At 29.5% G+C, this 22,012-nt stretch overlaps 1 protein-coding gene across 3 annotated transcripts in view; it reads right to left on the bottom strand.

The window, feature by feature from the left end:
* Window positions 1–22,012, bottom strand: part of LOC135137635 (protein sidekick) — a 205,715-nt gene that overhangs the window by 40,769 nt on the left and 142,934 nt on the right. For all 3 annotated transcript variants that reach the window (XM_064067345.1, XM_064067353.1, XM_064067363.1), the window contains exons 4-7: window positions 17,576–18,323; window positions 8,620–8,747; window positions 8,170–8,289; window positions 7,927–8,082 (exon numbers count right to left, since the gene is read on the bottom strand). In XM_064067345.1, the coding sequence (XP_063923415.1) occupies window positions 7,927–8,082; window positions 8,170–8,289; window positions 8,620–8,747; window positions 17,576–18,323 (1,152 nt within the window). The remainder of the gene's footprint in view (window positions 1–7,926; window positions 8,083–8,169; window positions 8,290–8,619; window positions 8,748–17,575; window positions 18,324–22,012) is intronic.

Genomic DNA, 22,012 nt, shown 5'->3' with positions numbered 1-22,012 from the left:
TCAAATGATTGACAAATTACGCGCCAACTCAACGGCTATGGAAGAGTCTAATAACAAATCCACAAATTGCGCACCGTCTGCTTTGGTACAAATGTCTAAAAATATAGTTACTACTTCACCAAGCACACAAACCCCTGTAAATTACTACAACTGTACCATAATTAATTACAATTCTTAGTTTCATAATTAAATATTTGGTTAGTAACCTCTTGTTTTTTTTTGCAATTAACTGGTACTTGCTTATCTTATAGTTGGCACATCTGGCTAGTGATAATTATCGGTAGTGGTAATTGCACAGTGTGCAATTATCACGTAATTGTATGCTGATTGGTTGAATTTACAAATATTGACGCGTTTGATTGGTCAGTTGACATCATGTGACATGTGAGTGCAATAATCATTTACAATGTGTGAGGCTGAAAAATAATTTACGTCCCGCGAAATATGGGAAATTGCCCAAAGTAGTACCCAGAGTTTATTGCCGAATAAATCGGGTCCGTCTGCCTGTCGTTGTCTCCAAATTTTGCTTAGTAAATTTTATGAAGTAGCTTATTTCTATACCAGTGGTTTATAAATCCGTTTTATTTTTACCTTGGATATCCAAATTTACAAAAACAAAAAAATTATGCAGGTAACACTTTACAATTTAACTTAGAAACTGCAAAACCGAACGCTCTAAGATCTTGCATTAACTATTTTTGAAAATGTATTCTATTTTTAGAGAAACTGAAAAATAGAAAAAAAAAAAACAAATATCTTAAAATCGGGAAATTGTAAAACCGAAAAATTGCAAATCAAGAAACTGAAGAAAAACGAGACATTGAAAAAACCAAAACGTAAAATCGAAAAATTGCAAAGAAATGAAAAACTGAAAAATCGAAAAAATGAAAAATTAGAAGATTTTAAAAATGAAAATTGAAAAACAGAAAGATTATAAAAACGAAAAATTGAAGAAAATCTAAAATTGTAAAAACGAAAACGAAATTTTGTAAATCAAGAAACTGAAGAAACGAAGAATTGCAAAAGAAGAAATTGAAGAAACACACAATTGAAAAATCGGAAGAGTAAAAAATTAGAAAATTGTAAATGAAAACTGAAAAGCAGAAAAATTATAAAAACAAAAAATTGAAAAAAAAAATTACGTAAATCCGGGAAATTGTAACATTGAAAAATTGCAAAATCTTAGATTGTCTCAGATTACATCAAACTCCTTTGAATTGGATTCTTTTCGATTCTTTCGGATTCTTCCAGATCTTTCACATTCTGTCAGATTCCATCAAATTATGTCAGATTCTATGAGATTCTTTCAAATTCTATTCTTTTCAAGGCTTCAGATTTTTTAAAGTTTTTCAAGTTACATCAAATTCCTTCCAGATTCCTTCGGATTCTTTCAGATTTTCTTAGATTCTTTCGGGTTCTTTCAGACTCTTTCATATTTTTTCAGATTCTTTTAGATTCTTTCAAATTACATCAAATTCCTTCAAATTGTTTCAGATTCCTTCACATTTTTTCACATTCTTACAGATTCTTTCAGATCCTCTCAGATTCTATTAGACTCATTCAGATTGTTTTAAATTTTATTCTTTCCATTTTTTCAGATTCTCTCAAATTACATCAAACTCTTTTAAACTGTTTTAGATTTCTTCAGGTTCTATCAAATTCTGTCAGAATAATCTTTTAAATTCTTTCCATTTCTATTACTTCCAATTCTTCCAATTTTTCAGATTCTTTTAGATTACTGCAAATCGCATCAAATTGTTTCAGATTCCTTCATATTTTTTCGGATTCTCTCGGAGTTTCTTAGATTCTTTCCGATTCTATCAAATTCTTTCGAATTATTTCAAATTCCTTCAAATTGTTTCAGATTCCTTCACATTCTTCTTCTCGGGGGCCCCAAATGTAAAATTTTAGAATCGGGAAATTGTAAGATCGAAAAATTGCAATTCAAGAAACTGTAGAAACGAAAAATTGAAAAATCGAAAAAATGGAAACTCAGACAATTGTAAAAGGAAAACTGCAAAAACGGAAACATTATAAAAACAAAAAGTTGAAAAAACCAAAAATGTTAAAATCGATAATTTATAGAATCAAAAAATTGAAGAAACGAAAAACTGAAAAAGTGAAAAACCAGAAAATTACAAAAACGAAAATAGAAAAATTGTATAAACAGAATAATTGAAAAAAAAAACAAAAATTTTAAAATCGAAAAAGTGAAAAATTAGAAAATCGTAAAATAATAAAAACGAAGAATTGAAATAAATCAAAAATTTTAAAACAAGGAAATTGTAAAATCGAAAACGAAATATTGCAAATCAAGCACGTGACGAAACAAAAAATTGAAAAATGGAAAAAGTGAAAAACCAGGAAATTGTAAAAATAAAAATTGAGAAATAGAAAAATTGCAGATCAAGAAATTGAAGAAACAAAAAATTAGAAAATGGAAAAAGTGAAAAACCAGGAAATTGTAAAAATGAAAATTGGGAAAGAAATAGAAAAATAGTAAAGAAAGGAATTGAAGACACGAAAAATTGAAGAAAGGAAAAATTAAAAAATCGAAAAATTATAAAAATTAAAAACGAAAATTGAAAAATTAAAAAAAAATCAATTCGACAAAGTGAAAAATTAGAAAATTGTAAAAATGAAAATTGAAAATAGAAAAATTATCAAAAAGGGAAAATTGAGAAAAATAAAAAAGAAAGGAAAAATTAAAAAATCGAAAAATTATAAAAATTAAAAACGAAAATTGAAAAATTAAAAAAAAATTAATTCGACAAAGTGAAAAATTAGAAAATTGTAAAAATGAAAATTGAAAATAGAAAAATTATAAAAACGGAAAATTGAGAAAAATAAAAAATTTTAAAATAGGGAAATTGTAATGAAAATTAGGAAATAGAAAAATTGGAAATGAAGAAATTGAAGAAATGAAAAATTGCAGATCAAGACACTGAAGAAAAAACTAAAATCAAGAGAGTGAAAAATTAGAAAATTGTAAATGAAAACTGAAAAACAGAAAAATTGTAAAAAAATTTTAAATCGGGAAATTATTAGATTGAAAAATTGCAAATCAAGAAACTGAAGAAACGAAAAATTGAGAAATCGAAAAAGTGAAAAATCAGACTGTGAATGGAAAAACAGAAAAATTGGAAACACGAGAAGTTGAAAAAAATAAAAACTTTAAAATTGGGAAATTGTAAAATCGAAAAATTGCAAATAAAGGGATTGCAGAAACGAAAAATTAAAAAAGCCAAAAATTGAAGAGTGAAAAATTAGAAAATTGTAAAAACGAAAATTGAAAAATAGAAAAATTGTCCAAAAAGAAATTTTGAAAAAAAAAAAATAAATCGGGAAATTGTAAAATCGAAAAAGTGAAAAATTATTATAAAAACGAAAAATTGAAAAATCAAAAATTTTAAAATAGAGAAATTGTAAGATCGAAAACGAAATATTGCAAATCAAAAAATTGAAGAAATGAAAATTTGAAAAATGGAAAAAGTGAAAAACCAGAAAATTATAAAAATGAAAATTGAGAAATAGGAAAATTGGAAATGAAGAAATTGAATAAACGAAAAAATTCAAATTAAAAAACTCAAGAAACACACAATTGAAAAATCGGAAGAGTGAAACATTAAAAATTTGTAAATGAAAATTGAAAAACAGAAAAATCGTAAAAACGAAAAATTGAAAAAAAAAATAAATCGGGAAATTGCAGAATCAAAAAATGCAGAGCAAGAAATTGAAGAAACGAAAAACAGAAAAATTGGAAAAACGAAAACTTGAAAAAACCAAAAATTTAAAAATTGGGAAATTGTAAAATTAAAAAATTGCAAATAAAAGAAATGAAGAAACGATCGAAAAAACGAAAAATCAGACAACTGTAAGAACGAAAATTGAAAAATTGTACAAAATGAACAGTCGAAAAAATCAAAAATTTTAAAATCAAGAAACTGTAATATAAAAAAATTGCAAATCAAGAAATTGAAGAAACGAAAATTGAAAAAGTGAAAAATCAGAAAATTATAAAAGGAAAACTGAAAAACAGAAAAACTGGAAACAGGAAAAGTTGAAAACAAAAAATTTTAAAATCGATAAATTGTAGTGAATCAAGAAATTGCAAATCAAGCAATTGAAGAAACGAAAAATTGAAAAATCAGAAAAATATAAAAGCGAAAAGTTGAAAATATCAAAAAATTTAAAATTGGGAAATTGGAAAAAGAAAAATGAAAAAAAAAACTGAAAAATGAAAAGTTGAAAAAACCAAAAATTTTAAAATCGATAAATTTTATTATAGAATTAAAAAATTGCATATCCGGAAATTGAAACGAAAAATTAAAAAAACGAAAAATCAGAAACGTGTAAAAACGAAAATTTGAAAGACCAACAATTTTAAAACCGGGAAATTCTAAAATCGAAAAATTGCAAATGAAAGAATTGAGGAAACGAAAAATTGAAGAATCGAAAAATTGAAAAATCAGACAAATGTAAAAAACAAAATTGAAAAATGGAAGACACTTTAAAAACAGAATAGAAAAATTGCAAATAAACGAAATGAAGAATCGAAAAAATGAAAAATCAGACAATTGTAAAACCCAAAATTGAAAAATGGAAGACACCGTAAAAACGAAAAGTTGAAAAAGCAAAATTTTTGAAATCGTTAAATTGTAGAATCAAAAAATTGTAGATCAAAAAATTGAAGAAACGAAAAATTGAAAAAACTAAAAATCAGAAACCTATAAAAACGAAAATTTGAAAATACAAAAATTTTAAAATTAGGAAATTCTAAAATCGAAAAATTGCAAATGAAAGAATTGAGGAAACGAAAAATTGAAGAATCGAAAAAATGAAAAATCAGACAAATGTAAACAAGAAAATTGAAAAATAAAAAATTATAAAACCGAAAAGTTTAAAAAAACAAAACATTTAAAATCAAGAAACTGTAAAATTAAAAAATTGCAAAAAGAAAAATCAGAAATCTCTAAAAACGAAAATTTGAAAAGACCAAAAATTTTAAAATCGGGAAATTGTAAAACCGAAAAATTGCAAATAAAGGAAATGAAGAATCGAAAAAATTAAAAATCAGACAATTGTAAAAACAAAAATTAAAAAACAGAACAATAATTGTAAAAACGAAAAGTTGAAAAAACTAAAAATTTTGAAGTCTGCAAACCGTAAAATGAAAAAGAGAAAAATTGTAAAAACGAAAAGTTGAAAAAACCAAAAATTTTAAAATCAAGAAACTGTAAAATCAAAAAATTGAAAATGTCGAAAATTAGAAAATTGTAAAAACGAAAAGTTGAAAATATAAAAAATTTTGAAAATTGGGAAATTGTTAAACCAAAAAATTGCAAATAAAGGAAATGAAGAATCGAAAAAATTAAAAATCAGACAATTGTAAAAACAAAAATTAAATAACAGAACAATAATTGTAAAAACGAAAAGTTGAAAATATAAAAATTTTGAAAATTGGCAAATTGTATAACCGAAAAATTGCAAATAAAGGAAATGAAGAATCGAAAAAATTAAAAATCAGACAATTGTAAAAACAAAAATTAAAAAACAACAATTGTAAAAACGAAAAGTTGAAAAAACAAAAAATTTTGAAGTCTGCAAAGCGTAAAATTAAAAAGAGAACAATTGTAAAAACGAAAATTTGAGAAAACCAAAAATTTAAAAATCAAGAATCTGTAAAATCAAAAAATTGAAAATGTCGAAAATCAGAAAATTATAAAAACGAAAATTTGAAAAGACCAAAAATTTTAAAATCGGAAAATTGTAAAACCGAAAAATTGCAAATAAAGGAAATGAAGAATCGAAAAAATTAAAAATCAGACAATTGTAAAAACGAAAATTGAAAAATAGAACAATTGTAAAAACGGAAAGTTGAAAAAACTAAAAATTTGGAAGTCTGCAAACCGTAAAATGAAAAAGGGAAAAATTGTAAAAACGAAAAGTTGAGAAAACCAAAAATTTTAAAATCAAGAATCTGAAAAATCAAAAAATTGCAAATGTCGAAAATCAGAAAATTGTAAAAACGAAAAGTTGAAAATATAAAAAATTTTGAAAATTAGGAATTGTAAAACCGAAAAATTGCAAATAAAGGAAATGAAGAATCGAAAAAATTAAAAATCAGACAATTGTAAAAACAAAAATTAAATAACAGAACAATATTTGTAAAACGAAAAGTTGAAGATACAAAAATTTTGAAAATTGGGAAATTGTAAAACCGAAAAATTGCAAATAAAGGAAATGAAGAATCGAAAAAATTAAAAAACAGAACAATAATTGTAAAAACGAAAAGTTGAAAAAACAAAAAATTTTGAAGTCTGCAAAACGTAAAATGAAAAAGAGAAAAATTGTAAAAACGAAAAGTTGAGAAAACCAAAAATTTTAAAACCAAGAAACTGTAAAATCAAAAAATTGAAAATGTCGAAAATTAGAAAATTGTAAAAACGAAAAGTTGAAAATATAAAAAATTTTGAAAATTGGGAAATTGTAAAACCGAAAAATTGCAAATAAAGGAAATGAAGAATCGAAAAAATTAAAAATCAGACAATTGTAAAAACAAAAATTAAATAACAGAACAATAATTGTAAAAACGAAAAGTTGAAAATATAAAAATTATGAAAATTGGGAAATTGTATAACCGAAAAATTGCAAATAAAGGAAATGAAGAATCGAAAAAATTAAAAATCAGACAATTGTAAAAACAAAAATTAAAAAACAACAATAATTGTAAAAACGAAAAGTTGAAAAAACAAAAAATTTTGAAGTCTGCAAAGCGTAAAATTAAAAAGAGAAAAATTGTAAAAACGAAAATTTGAGAAAACCAAAAATTTAAAAATCAAGAATCTGTAAAATCAAAAAATTGAAAATGTCGAAAATTAGAAAATTATAAAAACGAAAATTTGAAAAGACCAAAAATTTTAAAATCGGAAAATTGTAAAACCGAAAAATTGCAAATAAAGGAAATGAAGAATCGAAAAAATTAAAAATCAGACAATTGTAAAAACGAAAAGTTGAAAATATCAAAAATTTTAAAATCAACAAATTGTAAAAAACGAAAAATTAAATAAAAAGTACGAAAAATTGTTAAATCTGATAATCATTGAAAAATTGCAAATTGAAAAAATGAAGAAACGAAAAATCCATCCAGATTTTTAAAATGCTGACCAAAACTTCCGTATTCACTTGTAGTTTCTCTATTCTCTTGTAGTTTCATCTTCTGCAGAAAGTTGACGATATTAAAAAAAATTGATATAAAGCATTGTTTACGATTTTCCAAAATTTTAGTTTTGGTAATTGTTTTTTGTTAAAAATTGAAAAACTAATAATCGAGAAAAAGAAGGAACTAAAAATCAAGAACCTGAAAAATTAAAAATCAAAAAAATTGGAAAATTAAAAAATCGAAAAATTCAAAACTAAAATTTTACTTACTTTTTTTGGAACGATATGTCTGAAATTCTGGATGTTTTTACTTAAGTTAGGTATTATATTACATTCATTCAAGGCGTTTAAAGTAATTTTAAACACTGATTCATTTTGATACAAAGCAATGAATTTGGTTTTGAACATTTATTTTCGAATCATGATTTTTTTTTTATTTAATTTGTATCTTAATTAAATTGATTCTTAGATGTACACCTCATGGTGAAATGCGCAGTTGGCTTAAATAGCTCGCTGTTTTGCGAACACCGGGTAGAGCGTATAATATGCGGCAGGTTTTTCAAGCATCGAGACGCGGTGTATATTACACCCATTAATAAACCAACTTGAAAAATACTAAAACTTCACAGTAGTCAGTTCAGTACCCGACAACAGACAGACATCCGGAAACTCCAGTTTGCTTTTGAACGGTATGCGCCTTACAATTTAGCAACAAAACCACATTTAAAGTTTTTCTCACAACGAAACATGCAACGCTTTACTGACCCAAGACTCCCAAGTATGCCGAGCCTCGCACTTCTCCAGCTTCGTTGGCTCTTATACAAGTGTACATTCCAACATCCGCTTCTTTAACCGCCGCTATTAGCAAATCTCCCGTGTCGAGAATTTGGACCCTGCTCGAAGTTTCAATTTCTTGTTCGCCTGCAAACATTAGTAATGCACACGACCATGCAACAGGCGGTTGTTATAGGTTACAAGCGCGCGTCTAACGGGAGAAATGGAGCTCACCTTTGTAGATCCAGGTGACGTTGGGTGTGGGCGCTCCCGCCGCTCTACACGACAGCGTTGCGTCCTTGCCGTCCAGGACCGTGACGTTCTGCGGGCCGACCTCCATGATGGGCACGGCGGCTGCAGCAAGAACGAATTAGAACGCGAACTGAGTTGGTGCAGCGACAATAACATGCTAGTACGAAAAACAAGAAAACGGTGCAACAACAACATACAATGCCTCAATTTAGTCTAACTACGTGCACGTGATGGCAAATCAAAACTCAACAACAGCATTCCGTCATTTGGATTCCCTTACATGGTGTAATAAAAACAAAACTCTTTTTGTTATGGCGTTCGCCGGAACCCCGGAATCTGGCTAGTCTAGCCGTTAAGCTCCTCGCTTTTCTGCGTTCTGCATGTGGTGTCAGATTTTTTATTAATTCTGTGGGTGGCTGGGTCAATACTTACTCTTCACTCGCAGCCACGTGGAGATGGAGCTTTCGCCGGCCTCGCTGTTGGCGAAACATTGGAACATCCCGTTGTCGTTTATTAGCAGTTTTTTAATAAGCAGCGAATTGTCTTCCTCGAGGACGTACCTGGAACGCGATAATGAAGTGTCACGACCTCCACGAATTTTAATTCCGGAGGAATTTCGGTTATGTAATGGCACACGTTCCCGAAAATAAACAAACATGGAACTGAATAAAGCGTGTGTAATGAGCAGAAAAGAAAAATAAACGTGGCTTGTAATAACAGTTCGTTGATGGATATTTCGACAAATAAATTAAGTGTATAGGTATAAGAGAGAGCGGATTAAAACCTGCCTGGCTTTAAATTTATTATTGTTTCCGCTTTGTTATCTGACGCATAATCGTGACAGGGCAATTGTTAACCTAATTAACAAGAACCCCTATTTGCATTGATAACCGAATCGATTTTATAATAAATACTGTGGGAATGAATATCCCTCACGAAAACTGTTCCCGACTCCGACTTAATCAAAATTAAATTTTTCCGTTTCAACGTATGAAAGAATTCGAGATATTCTTCGCTATTTGAAGAGTCGAGCTGGAAACACAGCTGGAAAAAATTCAAAGAATTTCGTAGGTTTTGTGTTCCGAAATGTTATAAATTAGTCCGACAATCACAACAACCTCAAAAATTCATACTCGAAAGAAAACAACGTGGACAGATTGTTCGCTGAGTACGAATGATATAACGCCCGATTAGAGAGAGATTTCAAAGGTCAGAGTAAATGTCACTGCATCCACTGCCTGAATTTTTTATAGATTTCAAACTCTATAAATTAATCTGCGACGTTTTACCCATTTTCTGCATTAATATGTAACTTTTGATTAATTGGTCATAGTCTGCCATCTTTCCGCTTGATTTATGCTTTATCTATTATCAGCACAAAAAATTAATGGTAACTGAAATAAACATCCTCGCGAAAAATCCTCATATTTAAACGAAATCGTTAAGAATGTCATTAAAATTAAGTAAACACAGAAATCGAAAATTAGCTGCTTATTACCGCTGTAATTATCTCTAAGAAACTGAGTCATTAGAGTGAAAAATGTAAACTTTCAAGAGAAAAAACCAACTAGTTAAAGTATAAATGTGGCGATTAAACTTCACCGGCAAATATTGCACTAATTAATTATTCATTCTACGTTGTTTCACTTCATTATTTTATAATAACGTTAAGGGCGACGTTAAAATGATAAACAATCCAATGCCGTTTTTAATTAATGCAAAATTCAACGTTCACAAGGCGATGATATTTTAGAGAAATTCTTGTTATTGCAATGAGGTCACAGAGTTATGACTTTATTCCGAGGAATATTTGTGAAACTTTAATTACTGCAGGGAAGTCGGGTGAAGGAGTTAAAAACTATTGAGAACAAATACGCAGGCTCTCATTACTGTGAACGTAAAAATTCTTTGTAACGCATTTGATCATGAATATTTTAAGATTTAATGAAGACCGGAGTTTGACTTTGTGATGGATCTTTCGTTTAATTTCTGGTGTACGGTTACGCCTCAAATCAATTTTATTGCGCGGATATTTTATTCAGTTTGATTGCTTTCAACAATGATACGAGTACATTATGTATGAAATGAATAATTAATAATATTTCAAAATCGCCAAAATGAAATATGGTTATTCAGATCTACATTCTAGATTTTTTTAATTTTCAGGCAACTTTTTCAAAACCTATTTTTTTTCAATACCCCTTACAAACTTTTTGATTTTCCGACCATTTTAGAAAATTACCCAAACAGATTTTTTTCTTGATTTCGACTTAAGTTATCTTCGGCTTCATTTTTTCGATTATTATATTACAACTTTTTTTTAGAATCGCCAAAATGAAATACATATAGTCATTTTTAGGATATTTTAAAAAATTTATTTTAAAACCGAATATTCCGGAAATCTTTGCCCGGAACCATAAATATTCTTTTGGGATCAGAATTTTTTGTGACTTTTTAAACAACTTTGTCAAAAGCTACATTTTTTAGTATCAGAATCACCGAAATGAAATATGGTCATTTTTGAAAATTTTTAAAATTAGATTTTGAAACCGAATAGTTCCGAAATCTTGGCCCGTCATCATTAATTCGCTATGTTTTTGGAATCAGTACGTCGAGATCGACATGCTAGAATTTTTTTATATTTTTTTTTTATACTTTATAAAATTTTTGATTTTCCGAGAATTTTCGAAAATTGTTTAAACAGATTTTTTTTCTTGATTTCGACTTCAGTTATGTTCGGCTAGATTTCTTCAATTATTACGTTCCAATCTTTCTGCCAGAATCGCCAAAATGAAATGTAGACATTTTTAGGATATTTTAAAACCGAATTTTTTGGAAATCATTGCCTGTCCTCTATATTTTTCGAATCAGAATTTTTTTGTGACTTTTTAAGCGACTTTGTCAAAAACTCAAATTTTCAATACCGTTATGGAAATTCTGACTTTTTTCACAGCAATTTCGAAAATTATCCAAGGAGTTTTTTCTTGATTTAGACTTGTAGAAAGTATTTTCGTCCTATTTTCGGCTTCATTCCTTCGAAAATTCGAAGCATTTTTCCAGAATCCCCGAAATGAAATATGGTCATTTTTGGAAAATTTTAAAAATTAGATTTTGAAACCGAATAGTTCCGAAATCTAGGCCCGTCACCATTAATTCGCTATGTTTTTGGAATCAGTACGTCGAGATCGACATGCTAGAATTTTTTTGGATTTTCGGGCTATTTTTCCAAAAGCTATTTTTTTTTCAATCCACTTTATAAAATTTTTGATTTTCCGAGAATTTTCGAAAATTGCTTAAACAGATTTTTTTTCTTGATTTCGACTCAAGTTATCTGCGGCTAGATTTCTTCAATTATTACATTCCAATCTTTCTCCCAGAATCGCCAAAATGAAATATAGTCATGTTTAGGATATTTTAAAACCGAATTCTTTGGAAATCTTTGCCTGTACTCTATAATTTTGGAATCAGAATTTTTTTGTGACTTTTTAAGCGACTTTGTCAAAAACTCAAATTTTCAATACCGTTATGGAAATTTTGACTTTTTTCACAGCAATTTTGAAAATTATCCAAGGAGTTTTTTGTTAATTTACACTTGTAGAAAGTGTTTTCGTCCTATTTTCGGCTTCATTCCTTCGAAAATTCGAAGCATTTTTCCAGAATCGCCGAAATGAAATATGGTCATTTTTGGAAAATTTAAAAAATTAGATTTTGAAACCTAATAGTTCCGAAATCTTGGCCCGTCACCGTTAATTCGCTATATTTTTGGAATCAGTACGTAGAGATCGACATGCTAGAATTTTTTTGGATTGTCGGGCAACTTTTCCAAAAGCTATTTTTTTTTTAATCCACTTCATAAAATTTTTGATTTTCCAAGAATTTTCGAAAATTGCTTAAACAAATTTTTTTTCTTGATTTCGACTTAAGTTATCTTCGGCTAGATTTCTTCGATTATTACGTTCCAATCTTTCTCCCAGAATCGCCAAAATGAAATATAGCCATTTTCAGGATATTTTAAAACCGAATTCTTTGGAAATCTTTGCCTGTGCTATGTTTTTGGAATCAGTACGTCGAGATCGACATGCTAGAATTTTGTTGGATTTTCGGGCTACTTTTCCAAAAGCTATTTTTTTTTTTCAATCCACTTTATAAAATTTTTGAGTTTCCGTGAATTTTCGAAAATTGCTTAAACAGATTTTTTTTCTTGATTTCGATTTAAGTTATCTTCGGCTAGATTCCTTGGATTATTATGTTCCAATCTTTCTCCCAAAATCGGCAAAATTAAACATTGCCATTTTTAGGATATTTTAAAAATCTGATTTTAAAACTGAATTCGTCGGAAATCTTTGCCTGTATTCTATATTTTTCGCATCAGAATTGTTTTGTGACTTTTTAAGCGACTTTGCCAAAAACTCAAATTTTCAATACCGTTATGGAATTTTTGACTTTTTTCACAGCAATTTCGAAAATTATCCAAGGAGTTTTTTTCTTGATTTAGACTTATAGGAGGTGTTTTCGTCCTATTTTCGGCTTCATTTCTTTAAAAATTCGAAGCATTTTTCCATAATTGCCGAAATGAAATATGGTAATTTTTGGAAAATTTAAAAAATCAGATTTTGAAACCGAATAGTTCCGAAAACTTGGCCCGCGAATTAGTTCGCCATATTTTTGGAATCAGCCGTCGAAATCTACTTGCTAGAATTATTTTCGACTTTCAGCCAACTTTTCGAAAAGCTAACGTTTTTGAATCCCCTTTGTAAAATTATTGATTTTCCGAGCATTTTCGATAATTGCTGAAACAGATCTTTTTCTTGATTTCGAGTTATCTTCGGCTTCATTTCTTCGATAATTATGTTCCAAACTTATTTTCCAGAATCGCCAAAATAAAATAAGTATATAGTCATTTTTGGGATATTTTGAAAATTTGATTTTGAAACCGAATATTTTGGAAATCTTGGCCTGGGACCATAAATACTCTACATTTTTGGAATCAGCAGGTTCTAAAATTTTTTGTGACTTTTTAAGCGCCTTTCTCAAAAATTCAAATTTTCAATACCGTTATGAAATTTTTAATTTTTTTCCCAGCAATCTTGAAAATTTTCCAAGGAGGTTTCTTGATTGCAGAAGGCATTTTCGTTGTATTTTCGGCATCATTCCTTTGAAAATTCGGAGCAATTTTCCAGAATCGCCGAAATGAAATATGGTGATTTTTGGAAATTTTTTGAATTTTGAAACCGAATAGTTCCGAAATCTTGGCCCGCGACCATTAATTCGCTATTTTTAGGAATCAGTACGTCGAATTCTACATTTTATATTTTTTTGGATTTTCATTCAAGTTTTCCAAAAGTTATATCTTTTCAATCCCCTTTATAAAATTTTTGATTTTCCGAGCATTTTCGAAAATTGCTGAAACAGCTTTTTTTGAAACAAAAAAAAAACTGAAAAATTGAAAAATCGGGAATTAAAAAAATCGAAAAACTGAAAAATCAAACTATTGAAAAATCTAAAAGTTGAAAAGTCCCAAGACTGAAACATCGAAAATTTGAGGAGTCGGAAATTTCAGAAATAAAAAAATTGAGAAATCGAAAGATTGAGAAACCGAACAATTGAGAAAGCGAAAAATTGTGAAATCGAAGAATTGAGAAATCGAAAAATCGGAAAGTCGAAAATTTAGATACACCAAAAATTGAAAAATTGAAAACTCGAAAAACTGTAACACTGAAAATTGATTAAATTAAGTATCGACAAATTCAAAAATTAAAAATTGAAAAATCGAATAAATGAAAAAGTATTAAAATTCAGAAATTGAAAAATGGAAAAACTCTAAATACGTAAAACTGAAAAAGTGACCAATTTGTAATTGTTATTACATTTATTTAAAATGAAAACCAGAAAAATTGGAAACCAAAAATCCAAGAAACGAAATATTGAAAAAACGAGAAATTGTCAGATCTAAAATTGAAAAAACGAAAAATCGAAAAATCAAAATTATAAAATTCCAAAAATTGAAAAACCAAAAAATCTAAAAGCAGAAGTCAAAAATTCGAACAATACAGAAATCGAAGAATTGAAAAATCGAAAAATCGGAAAGTCAAAAAATTAAAAAATTGATTAATCGAGAAATTGAGAAATCCGAAAAACGAAAATTTATATACACCAAAATTTGAAAAATCGAATAAATGAAAGAGTGAAAAAATTTAAAAACTGTAATTGTTATTACATATTTAAAATGAAAACTAGAAATTAACAAATCGAAGAAACGAAATATTGAAAAAACGAGAAACTGTAAGATCTAAAATTGAAAAAACGAAAAATCGAAAAATCAAACTTATAAAATTCCAAAAATTGAAAAACCAAAAAATCCCAAAAATCCAAACAATCGAAAAATAAAAAAATTGGAAAATCGAAAAAATAAAAATTTTAAAAATCCAAAAATTGAAAAACCAAAAAATCTCAAAAATCCGAACAATCGAGAAATCAAAAAATTGAAAATTTGAAAAACAGGAATTGAGAAATTGTCAAATTGAGAAATTGAAAAATCGAAAATATAAAAATTTTAAAAATCGAAAAACTGTTAAAATCAAAATATTGAAAAATTACAAAAATTGAAAAGCTCCAAAACTGAAACATCGAAAATTTGAGAAATCGAAAAATTAAAACAAAGATTAATAGAGAAATTAACAAATCGGAAAAACGAACATTTACAAACGCCAAAAATTGAAAAATTATAAAAACGTCAAGCAGTCGAAGAACTGTAATCATGGAAGATCAAGAAATTGAAAAAGTAAATCCAGTAATTGAAAAATGGTAAAACTCTAATTACGTATTGAAAAATTTAAGCAAAAAACGAACAATTAAAAATCTAAAAGTCGAAAACCGAAAAATCGAAAAATCGGAAAGTCAAAAAATTAAAAAATTGATTAATCGAGAAATTGAGAAATCCGAAAAACGAAAATTTAGATACACCAAAATTTGAAAAATCGAATAAATGAAAAAGTATTAAAATCCAGTGATTGAAAAATGAAAAAACCCTAAATTCGTAAAATTAAAAAATTGACAAATTTAATCAAAAAACGAAAAATTAAAAATCGAAGACTTGAAAACCAAAAAATTGAAAAATCCAAAAAACCAAAAATTTCACATTGAAGAAAAAATATATAAAATGAGAACATTGAAAAACCGAAAAATTGAAACACTAAAGAAAACACAAAAAATTACAAATTTAAAATTGCACACAAAAAATTGAAACATCCAAAAGTTGGAAAACCAAAAACTGAAAGATTTAAAAAAGAGACCTCGACGAGTTATATACCGTAAAATTGAAGAAACAAAAAAAAATAAAAAATGGAAAATTTGTAAATCGAAAAATTGAAACACAGATAAACTGTAAAATCTAAAATTGAAAAAACGAAAAATTAAAAATCCATGAGTTGGAATTATTTTGGAATTTCAGGCTACTTCTCCAAAAGCTATTTTTTTCAATCCCTTTCAAGCATTTTCGAAAATTGCTGAAACAGATTTGTTTCTTGATTTCGACTTAAATTATCTTCGGTTTTATTTCTTCGACCTTTTTTTCAGAATCGCTAAAATGAAATATAGTCTTTTTTGGGATATTTTAAAAAAATGGTTTTAAAATGGAATATTTCGGAACTCTTGGCCTGGGACCATAAATACCTAAAAATGTTTGTGACTTTTCAAGCGACTTTGTCAAAAATTCAAATTTTCAATACCGTCATGAAATTTTTAACTTTTTTCCCACCAATTTCGAAAATTATCCAAGGAGATTTTTCTTGATTTAGACTTGTAGAAAGCGTTTTCGTCCTATTTTCGGCTGCATTCCTTCGAAAATTCAATTTCTTTCAGTCCCCTTTATGGAATTGTTGACTTTTTCCGAGCATTTTCGAAAATTACCTAAGAGATTTTTTTGTTGATTTCGCCATAAGTTATCTTCAATTATTACATTTCAAATAATTTTTCCAGAATCGCCAAAATAAAATATCAATTTTTAGGATATTTTAAAAATTAGATTTTGACTCCGAATATTTCGGAAATCTTGACCTGAAACTATAAATATTCTATATTTTTGGAATCGGCGAGTCCAGCTCTACATCGTAGATTTTTTTAGGAAACTTTTACAAAGCTCTATTTTTTTTAAATACTTATGAAATTTTTTATTTTCTCTTAGCACCTTCAAAAATTATTTTTGTTTTAATTTGTGCAGAAATTGTCTTCAGCTTCATGTCTCCGAAAATTCCATTTATCCAGAATTTTCGAAAGTAATCGGATAAACGTCAAAAGTACATCTTTGTTCAGTTTTAAACTTCACTTAAAGAATTTGAAATTTTATACAACTGACAAAAAAATATGAGTTTCATAAATCTAAATATAGCAACGTATTTTTGTTTATATTTTAGAACAGTTTTCCAAAACACTCTTCAGCTAATCTATCTCTAGAGTGAAAATTCTTTGAGAAGAACACACCAATAAAACAGTATTTCGAAAATATATTTTTTGGAATCATGATCTTCTCGTAGTATTTTCACTCTAATATTCTTGTCTTTAATAATGTAACAGTTATGCAGATGCTTTCACTTTTACATATTTTGACTCAATATTTCGAGCAACAATTAAAAATATCCAAGATAAAAGCTAAGCTTCGATTATTTTTTTTCATAATTTTTTAATAGTTTTGATAGTGAATGATCTACTCACTTAAAAAAGTCTGTCAGGTAGTTTACAAATTATTATTAGAGAATACCGAAAAGCGACAACTTCAATATTACTAGCACTAAGTTTAAGCGATTTTGATCCTTATTTCAGAGCACATAGGGACGAATTCGATGCAAAATAAAAATGTGGTGCATTACCCCCTCGTTATCCCTTCTATCAAAGTGACTAGATTATTTTCGCGAAAAACTACTTAAATTGACCTGTTCGGGCACTTTGTCGAATTACAATACAGAATTTCTACCGAATTTATTCAATATTTCGTGGTCTATAAAAACCAGTTATTTTAGCAATCGGTTTAAGTGCTACAAGTGGCTGAATATCAAGGAAATTTGAATCGTTTTCGTCTAACGCCCCCTTAGTAAAAAACAAAATGCTAAACACAGAACTGGTTTCACCTGCACCGTTTATAATCCGCTAAAAACGTTAAACAATCGTCGACACAACGTCGAGTGCACGAAATTATCAACACTAAAAGTGCCTTAATTACACTCTTATCGCTCTTTATGAACTGTACCGAGCGCATATCTTAAGTACACCTTTTTACCATTAATTACGGTGATCCACGTACTTTTACGACATAAAATTACAAAGAACGATAAAAAACCTCTGATCGTTTTTTTCGGGAACGTTATAACCTCACTTTTATTTAATAAAGTCTTACCTTCGATCGGTTAGGTTAACCGCTTGGCTGTTCTTGTACCACGTGACGTTCGGTTTTGGTATCCCCACCACATCGCACGGCAAACTAATCGGCATCCCGTACTCCCCCAGCGTCTCCGCCCGAGTCGCGCTCACAAACCTCGGCTTCTCCAAAACGATGACTTGAGCCTCCGCCGCCACCGTGTCCAACCTGTCCGATCTAAGTCGTACCCGACACTCGTACTTCCCGCTGTGGGTCGTATTCACCGAAATCAGCGTCAGACTCCTGTTCCAGATGTCGTTCAACGAATACATTCCGCCATTTTCGATCAGGATGTCGTCTTTGTACCAAAGGGTTTCTAGTTCGTGTAACGGTCTGGCGTTCGCTATGCAATCGAGCGTGGCCTGGGAAGTACCCTTGACGATTTTAACGTCCTCAGGCGGTACGATTATCTGCGGTTGGATCTCCTTGTGGTCTTTGGATTCCTCCACGGTCAGTCTTATGAAGGCGCTGTTCTCTTCCTTGCCCTCTTGCGTATTTATTGCACGTGCCCGGTACGCTTTTTGGTCTGATTGGTCTGTAGAGAGGATGATGAGTTGGTTGGATTTGGATTTGGCGTATTTTTGAGCGTAGGGGAGCTGGCCGTCGTTGGTGTGCCACGAGACCTCGGGCGGCGGTTTCGATTCAATTTCGGGAAGATCTAAAATTGCAGCTTGCCCTTCGTCGACGGACACGGTTTTTTCAGTCTGATCTTCGAAAACATTCATATCTGAAGAGAAATATAAGGTCAAACGAGGTCAAACTGAGCTAGCAGCCTCACTATATACTACCAAGTCCGTTCCACGACGCAATCATTTAAATTTAACGATCTAACTTGCATTCTACCGGCATCCAATCTAATTCAATCATCTAATTCAACGTACGTCGGTCGTTTTTCAGGTGAATCGATTCTCATTTTGTAAATGTATGAATCGTAATTGATTTTGCGAAGTTTTGTCCGAGTTTGGAAATTCGGCGGTGTTTTGTTCGTTTTAATTCCGTTTAATTCCCTTTAAGAGATGGCATCAAGATGCGAATTTTGGCGTTTCAGATTGGAGATTTCCAAACTGGATTTTATTAAATGGGTAGCGTTTTAATTCGAGCGTAAACTCGTACGGCACGCTTCACTGCAGAATCATAATTTCGGGAAAAAAATTAAATAAAATGAAAAGAATCCGAACTAAATTTCGAGTTTGAAGCTAGTGGATTAAAAAAACTCTCCGGTGAAGCTAGCTGTCAGTGTTTTTACACGAATTTTATAAAATTACTGCTCTTTCTGTGCAGTTATAGTCTAGTTCGGGGTTTTATTTGGGTTTGTTTTGAATCTAACCCATTGTGGAAGTACACCAGTGCGAACTATGTAATATGAGTTGAATTTAAAAAAAACAACACTGAACGTGGTTGGAATTTTCCTGCCGAGTGTAATAACTCTTGTTTGATTATTTCTGTTCGTTATAAAAATTAAACGAAAACTTAGACTTGGCTGAAAAGAATTATTTCAGGTCACTACTACGTCTATTTGAGGAATAACAATAAAGGAAATATGAAATAAAATAAAACCATTATAGACAAATTTGGGTTTTAAAGCTAATGGATTAAAGCGTGTATCTGTAATTTAAAATCTCTAAGCACAGCTGCGCAATGTTTGAAATTTATGTTACAAAGCTGAATATCTCAATGGTTTTTTACATAACAAGTACCATTGTTTGGTTGGAATACGCAACCTGCTTTCTACTGGTTTAAACTAGTAAATCTGTAACAAATTGAACAAAAAAATAATGAAAAACGCGATAGAAATTATTTTGTGGTTTCATATCGTAATTAAGGAAATACACTTTCGTATCTTGCTGAAAATTTCAAAGAAGTTCCAAAAACACCAAAGATTTTTTTCAGCTTGGCTTCTCTTGAGGTAATCTTAACTTATCTTGGATATTGACGACGTTATCTTGCTTCTCCTGGCTAATCTTGGGATTATTTTAGCTGGATTATCTTAAACTGTCTTATGTTACCGGGTCTTAGTTTTTCTTAAGGTTGTCTTGCGTTATCTTAAATTATCTTGACTTGTTTTGGGTAATCTTGAGTTTATCTTAGCTTGACTATCTTGAGTTGCCTTTGAGGTGTTATCTTGGTTTTGGCTTGGAACTCTTGAGGTTGTCTTCGATTTAGTTTTACTGGTATTAGAATTTATCTTGCGTTGGGTTTGTGCTAGCGTTTTTTCCGAGTTTTAGCTAGTCTTAAGATCGTCTTGGTTTATCTTGAGGTTATCTTGGTTTGTCTTGGATTATCTTGAAATTGTCTTGAATTGATATTGCGTCATACTAAGTCTTGTGATAATCTTGAGGTTATCTTGGCTTGTCTTTGACTTAAGTACATCTCATACTAAATTTTGTATCCTCTTCTAGAATTACCACATATGGTTGAAGATGCAGCTTTATAATCAACCAAAATGTGTAATTTTTTTTTTTAATTGTATCACAAAAAATCGATTCAGTAGGCGACCGTTTTTGTTAAATTCGATTCTTGTGGTTTTTATTGAATGTCAGTCGAAATATGTGGACATCCTGTACATTTGAGAATCGTGTTAAATATAAAAATATACGAAAAATTACGTTTTTTTATTGATTTTAGGAAGAAAAATTTGAAAATTCTTAAATGCATCATAATTTCAAAGTTGCGACATCGATGTTTTTTCACTTCACTTTATCTTAACATTTGTCTTGTCTTGGGGTTCTTTATGGTGTCTTGGTTTGTCTTAAAGTAGTCTTGGTTTGCCTTGAGTTTATCTTAGTTATTTATCTTGACTTATTTTGGATAATCTTGAGTTTATCTTAGCTGGACTATCTTAAGTTGTCTTGAGGTGTTATCTTGGTTTTAGCTTGGAACTCTTGGGGTTGTCTTCGATTTAGTTTTACCGGTATTAGAATTTCTCTTGCGTTGGGTTTGTGTTAGCGTTTTTTCCGAGTTTTAGCTAGTCTTAAGATCGTCTTGGTTTATCTTGAGGTTATCTTGGTTTGTCTTGGATTATCTTGAAATTGTCTTGAATTGATATTGCGTCATACTAAGTCTTGTGATAATCTTGAGGTTATCTTGGCTTGTCTTTGACTTAAGTACATCTCATACTAAATTTTGTATCCTCTTCTAGAATTACCACACATGGTTGAAGATGCAACTTTATAATCAACCAAAATGTGTAATTTTTTTTTTTAATTGTATCACAAAAAATCGATTCAGTAGGCGACCGTTTTTGTTAAATTCGATTCTTGTGGTTTATATTGAATGTCAGTCGTAATATGTGGACATCCTGTACATTTGAGAACCGTTTTAAATACAAAAATATACGAAAAATTACGTTTTTTTATTGATTTTAGGAAGAAAAATTTGAAAATTCTTAAATGCATAATAATTTCAAAGTTGCGACATCGATGTTTTTTCACTTCACTTTATCTTAACATTTGTCTTGTCTTGGGGTTCTTTATGGTGTCTTAGTTTGTCTTAAAGTAGTCTTGGTTTGCCTTGAGTTTATCTTAGTTATTTATCTTGACTTATTTTGGATAATCTTGAGTTTATCTTAGCTGGACTATCTTAAGTTGTCTTGAGGTGTTATCTTGGTTTTAGCTTGGAACTCTTAAGGTTGTCTTCGATTTAGTTTTACTGGTATTAGAATTTCTGTTGCGTTGGGTTTGTGTTAGCGTTTTTTTCAGAGTTTTAGCTAGTCTTAAGATCTTCTTGGTTTGTCTTGAGGTTATCTTGATTTGTCTTGGATTATCTTGAAACTCTCTTGAATTGAAATTGTTTCATATTAAATCTTGAGATAATCTTGAGGTTATCTTGGCTTGTCTTTGACTTAAGTACATCTCATACTAAATTTTGTATCCTCTTCTGGAATTACCACATATGGTTGAAGATGCAACTTTATAATCAACCAAAATGTGTAGTTTTTTTTTAGTTGTATCACAAAAAATCGATTCAGTGGGCGACCGTTTTTGTTAAATTCGTTTCTTGGGGTGTTTATTGAATGTCTGTCGCGGACATTTTTGTGCACATTGATTTTAGGAAGAAAAATGTGAAAATTCTTAACTTCATAATAATTTCGAAGTTACGACATCGATGTTTGTTTACATTACTTTATTTTAGCATTTGTCTTATCTTGGCGTTCTTTATTGTGTCTTAGCTTGTCTTAAGGTCGTCTTGACTTGACTATCTTGAATTGTCTTGAGGTATTATCTTAGGTTGGATTTTTTCAGAGTCTCAGCTAGTTTCAAGATTGTCTTGGCTTGTCTTGAGATTATTTAAAACTGGTGTTTTTCGATTTACTTAGACGACCCTTTTTTGTTAAATTGGATTCTTCGAATTTTTGTCAAATGTGTGTCTTCATTATGTGGGCTTTATAGGTAAGGTAAATTCAGTATCGTGCTAAAA

The sequence above is a fragment of the Zophobas morio genome, unplaced genomic scaffold (genome assembly GCF_036711695.1).
Source record: "Zophobas morio isolate AGI-343-1 ecotype UQ-CSIRO unplaced genomic scaffold, CSIRO_AGI_Zmor_V1 ptg000004l, whole genome shotgun sequence".
Classification (NCBI taxonomy): Eukaryota; Metazoa; Arthropoda; class Insecta; order Coleoptera; family Tenebrionidae; genus Zophobas; species Zophobas morio.
Note: the sequence above shows the minus strand (reverse complement) of the source record. Positions and strands in the feature narration are given on the sequence as shown.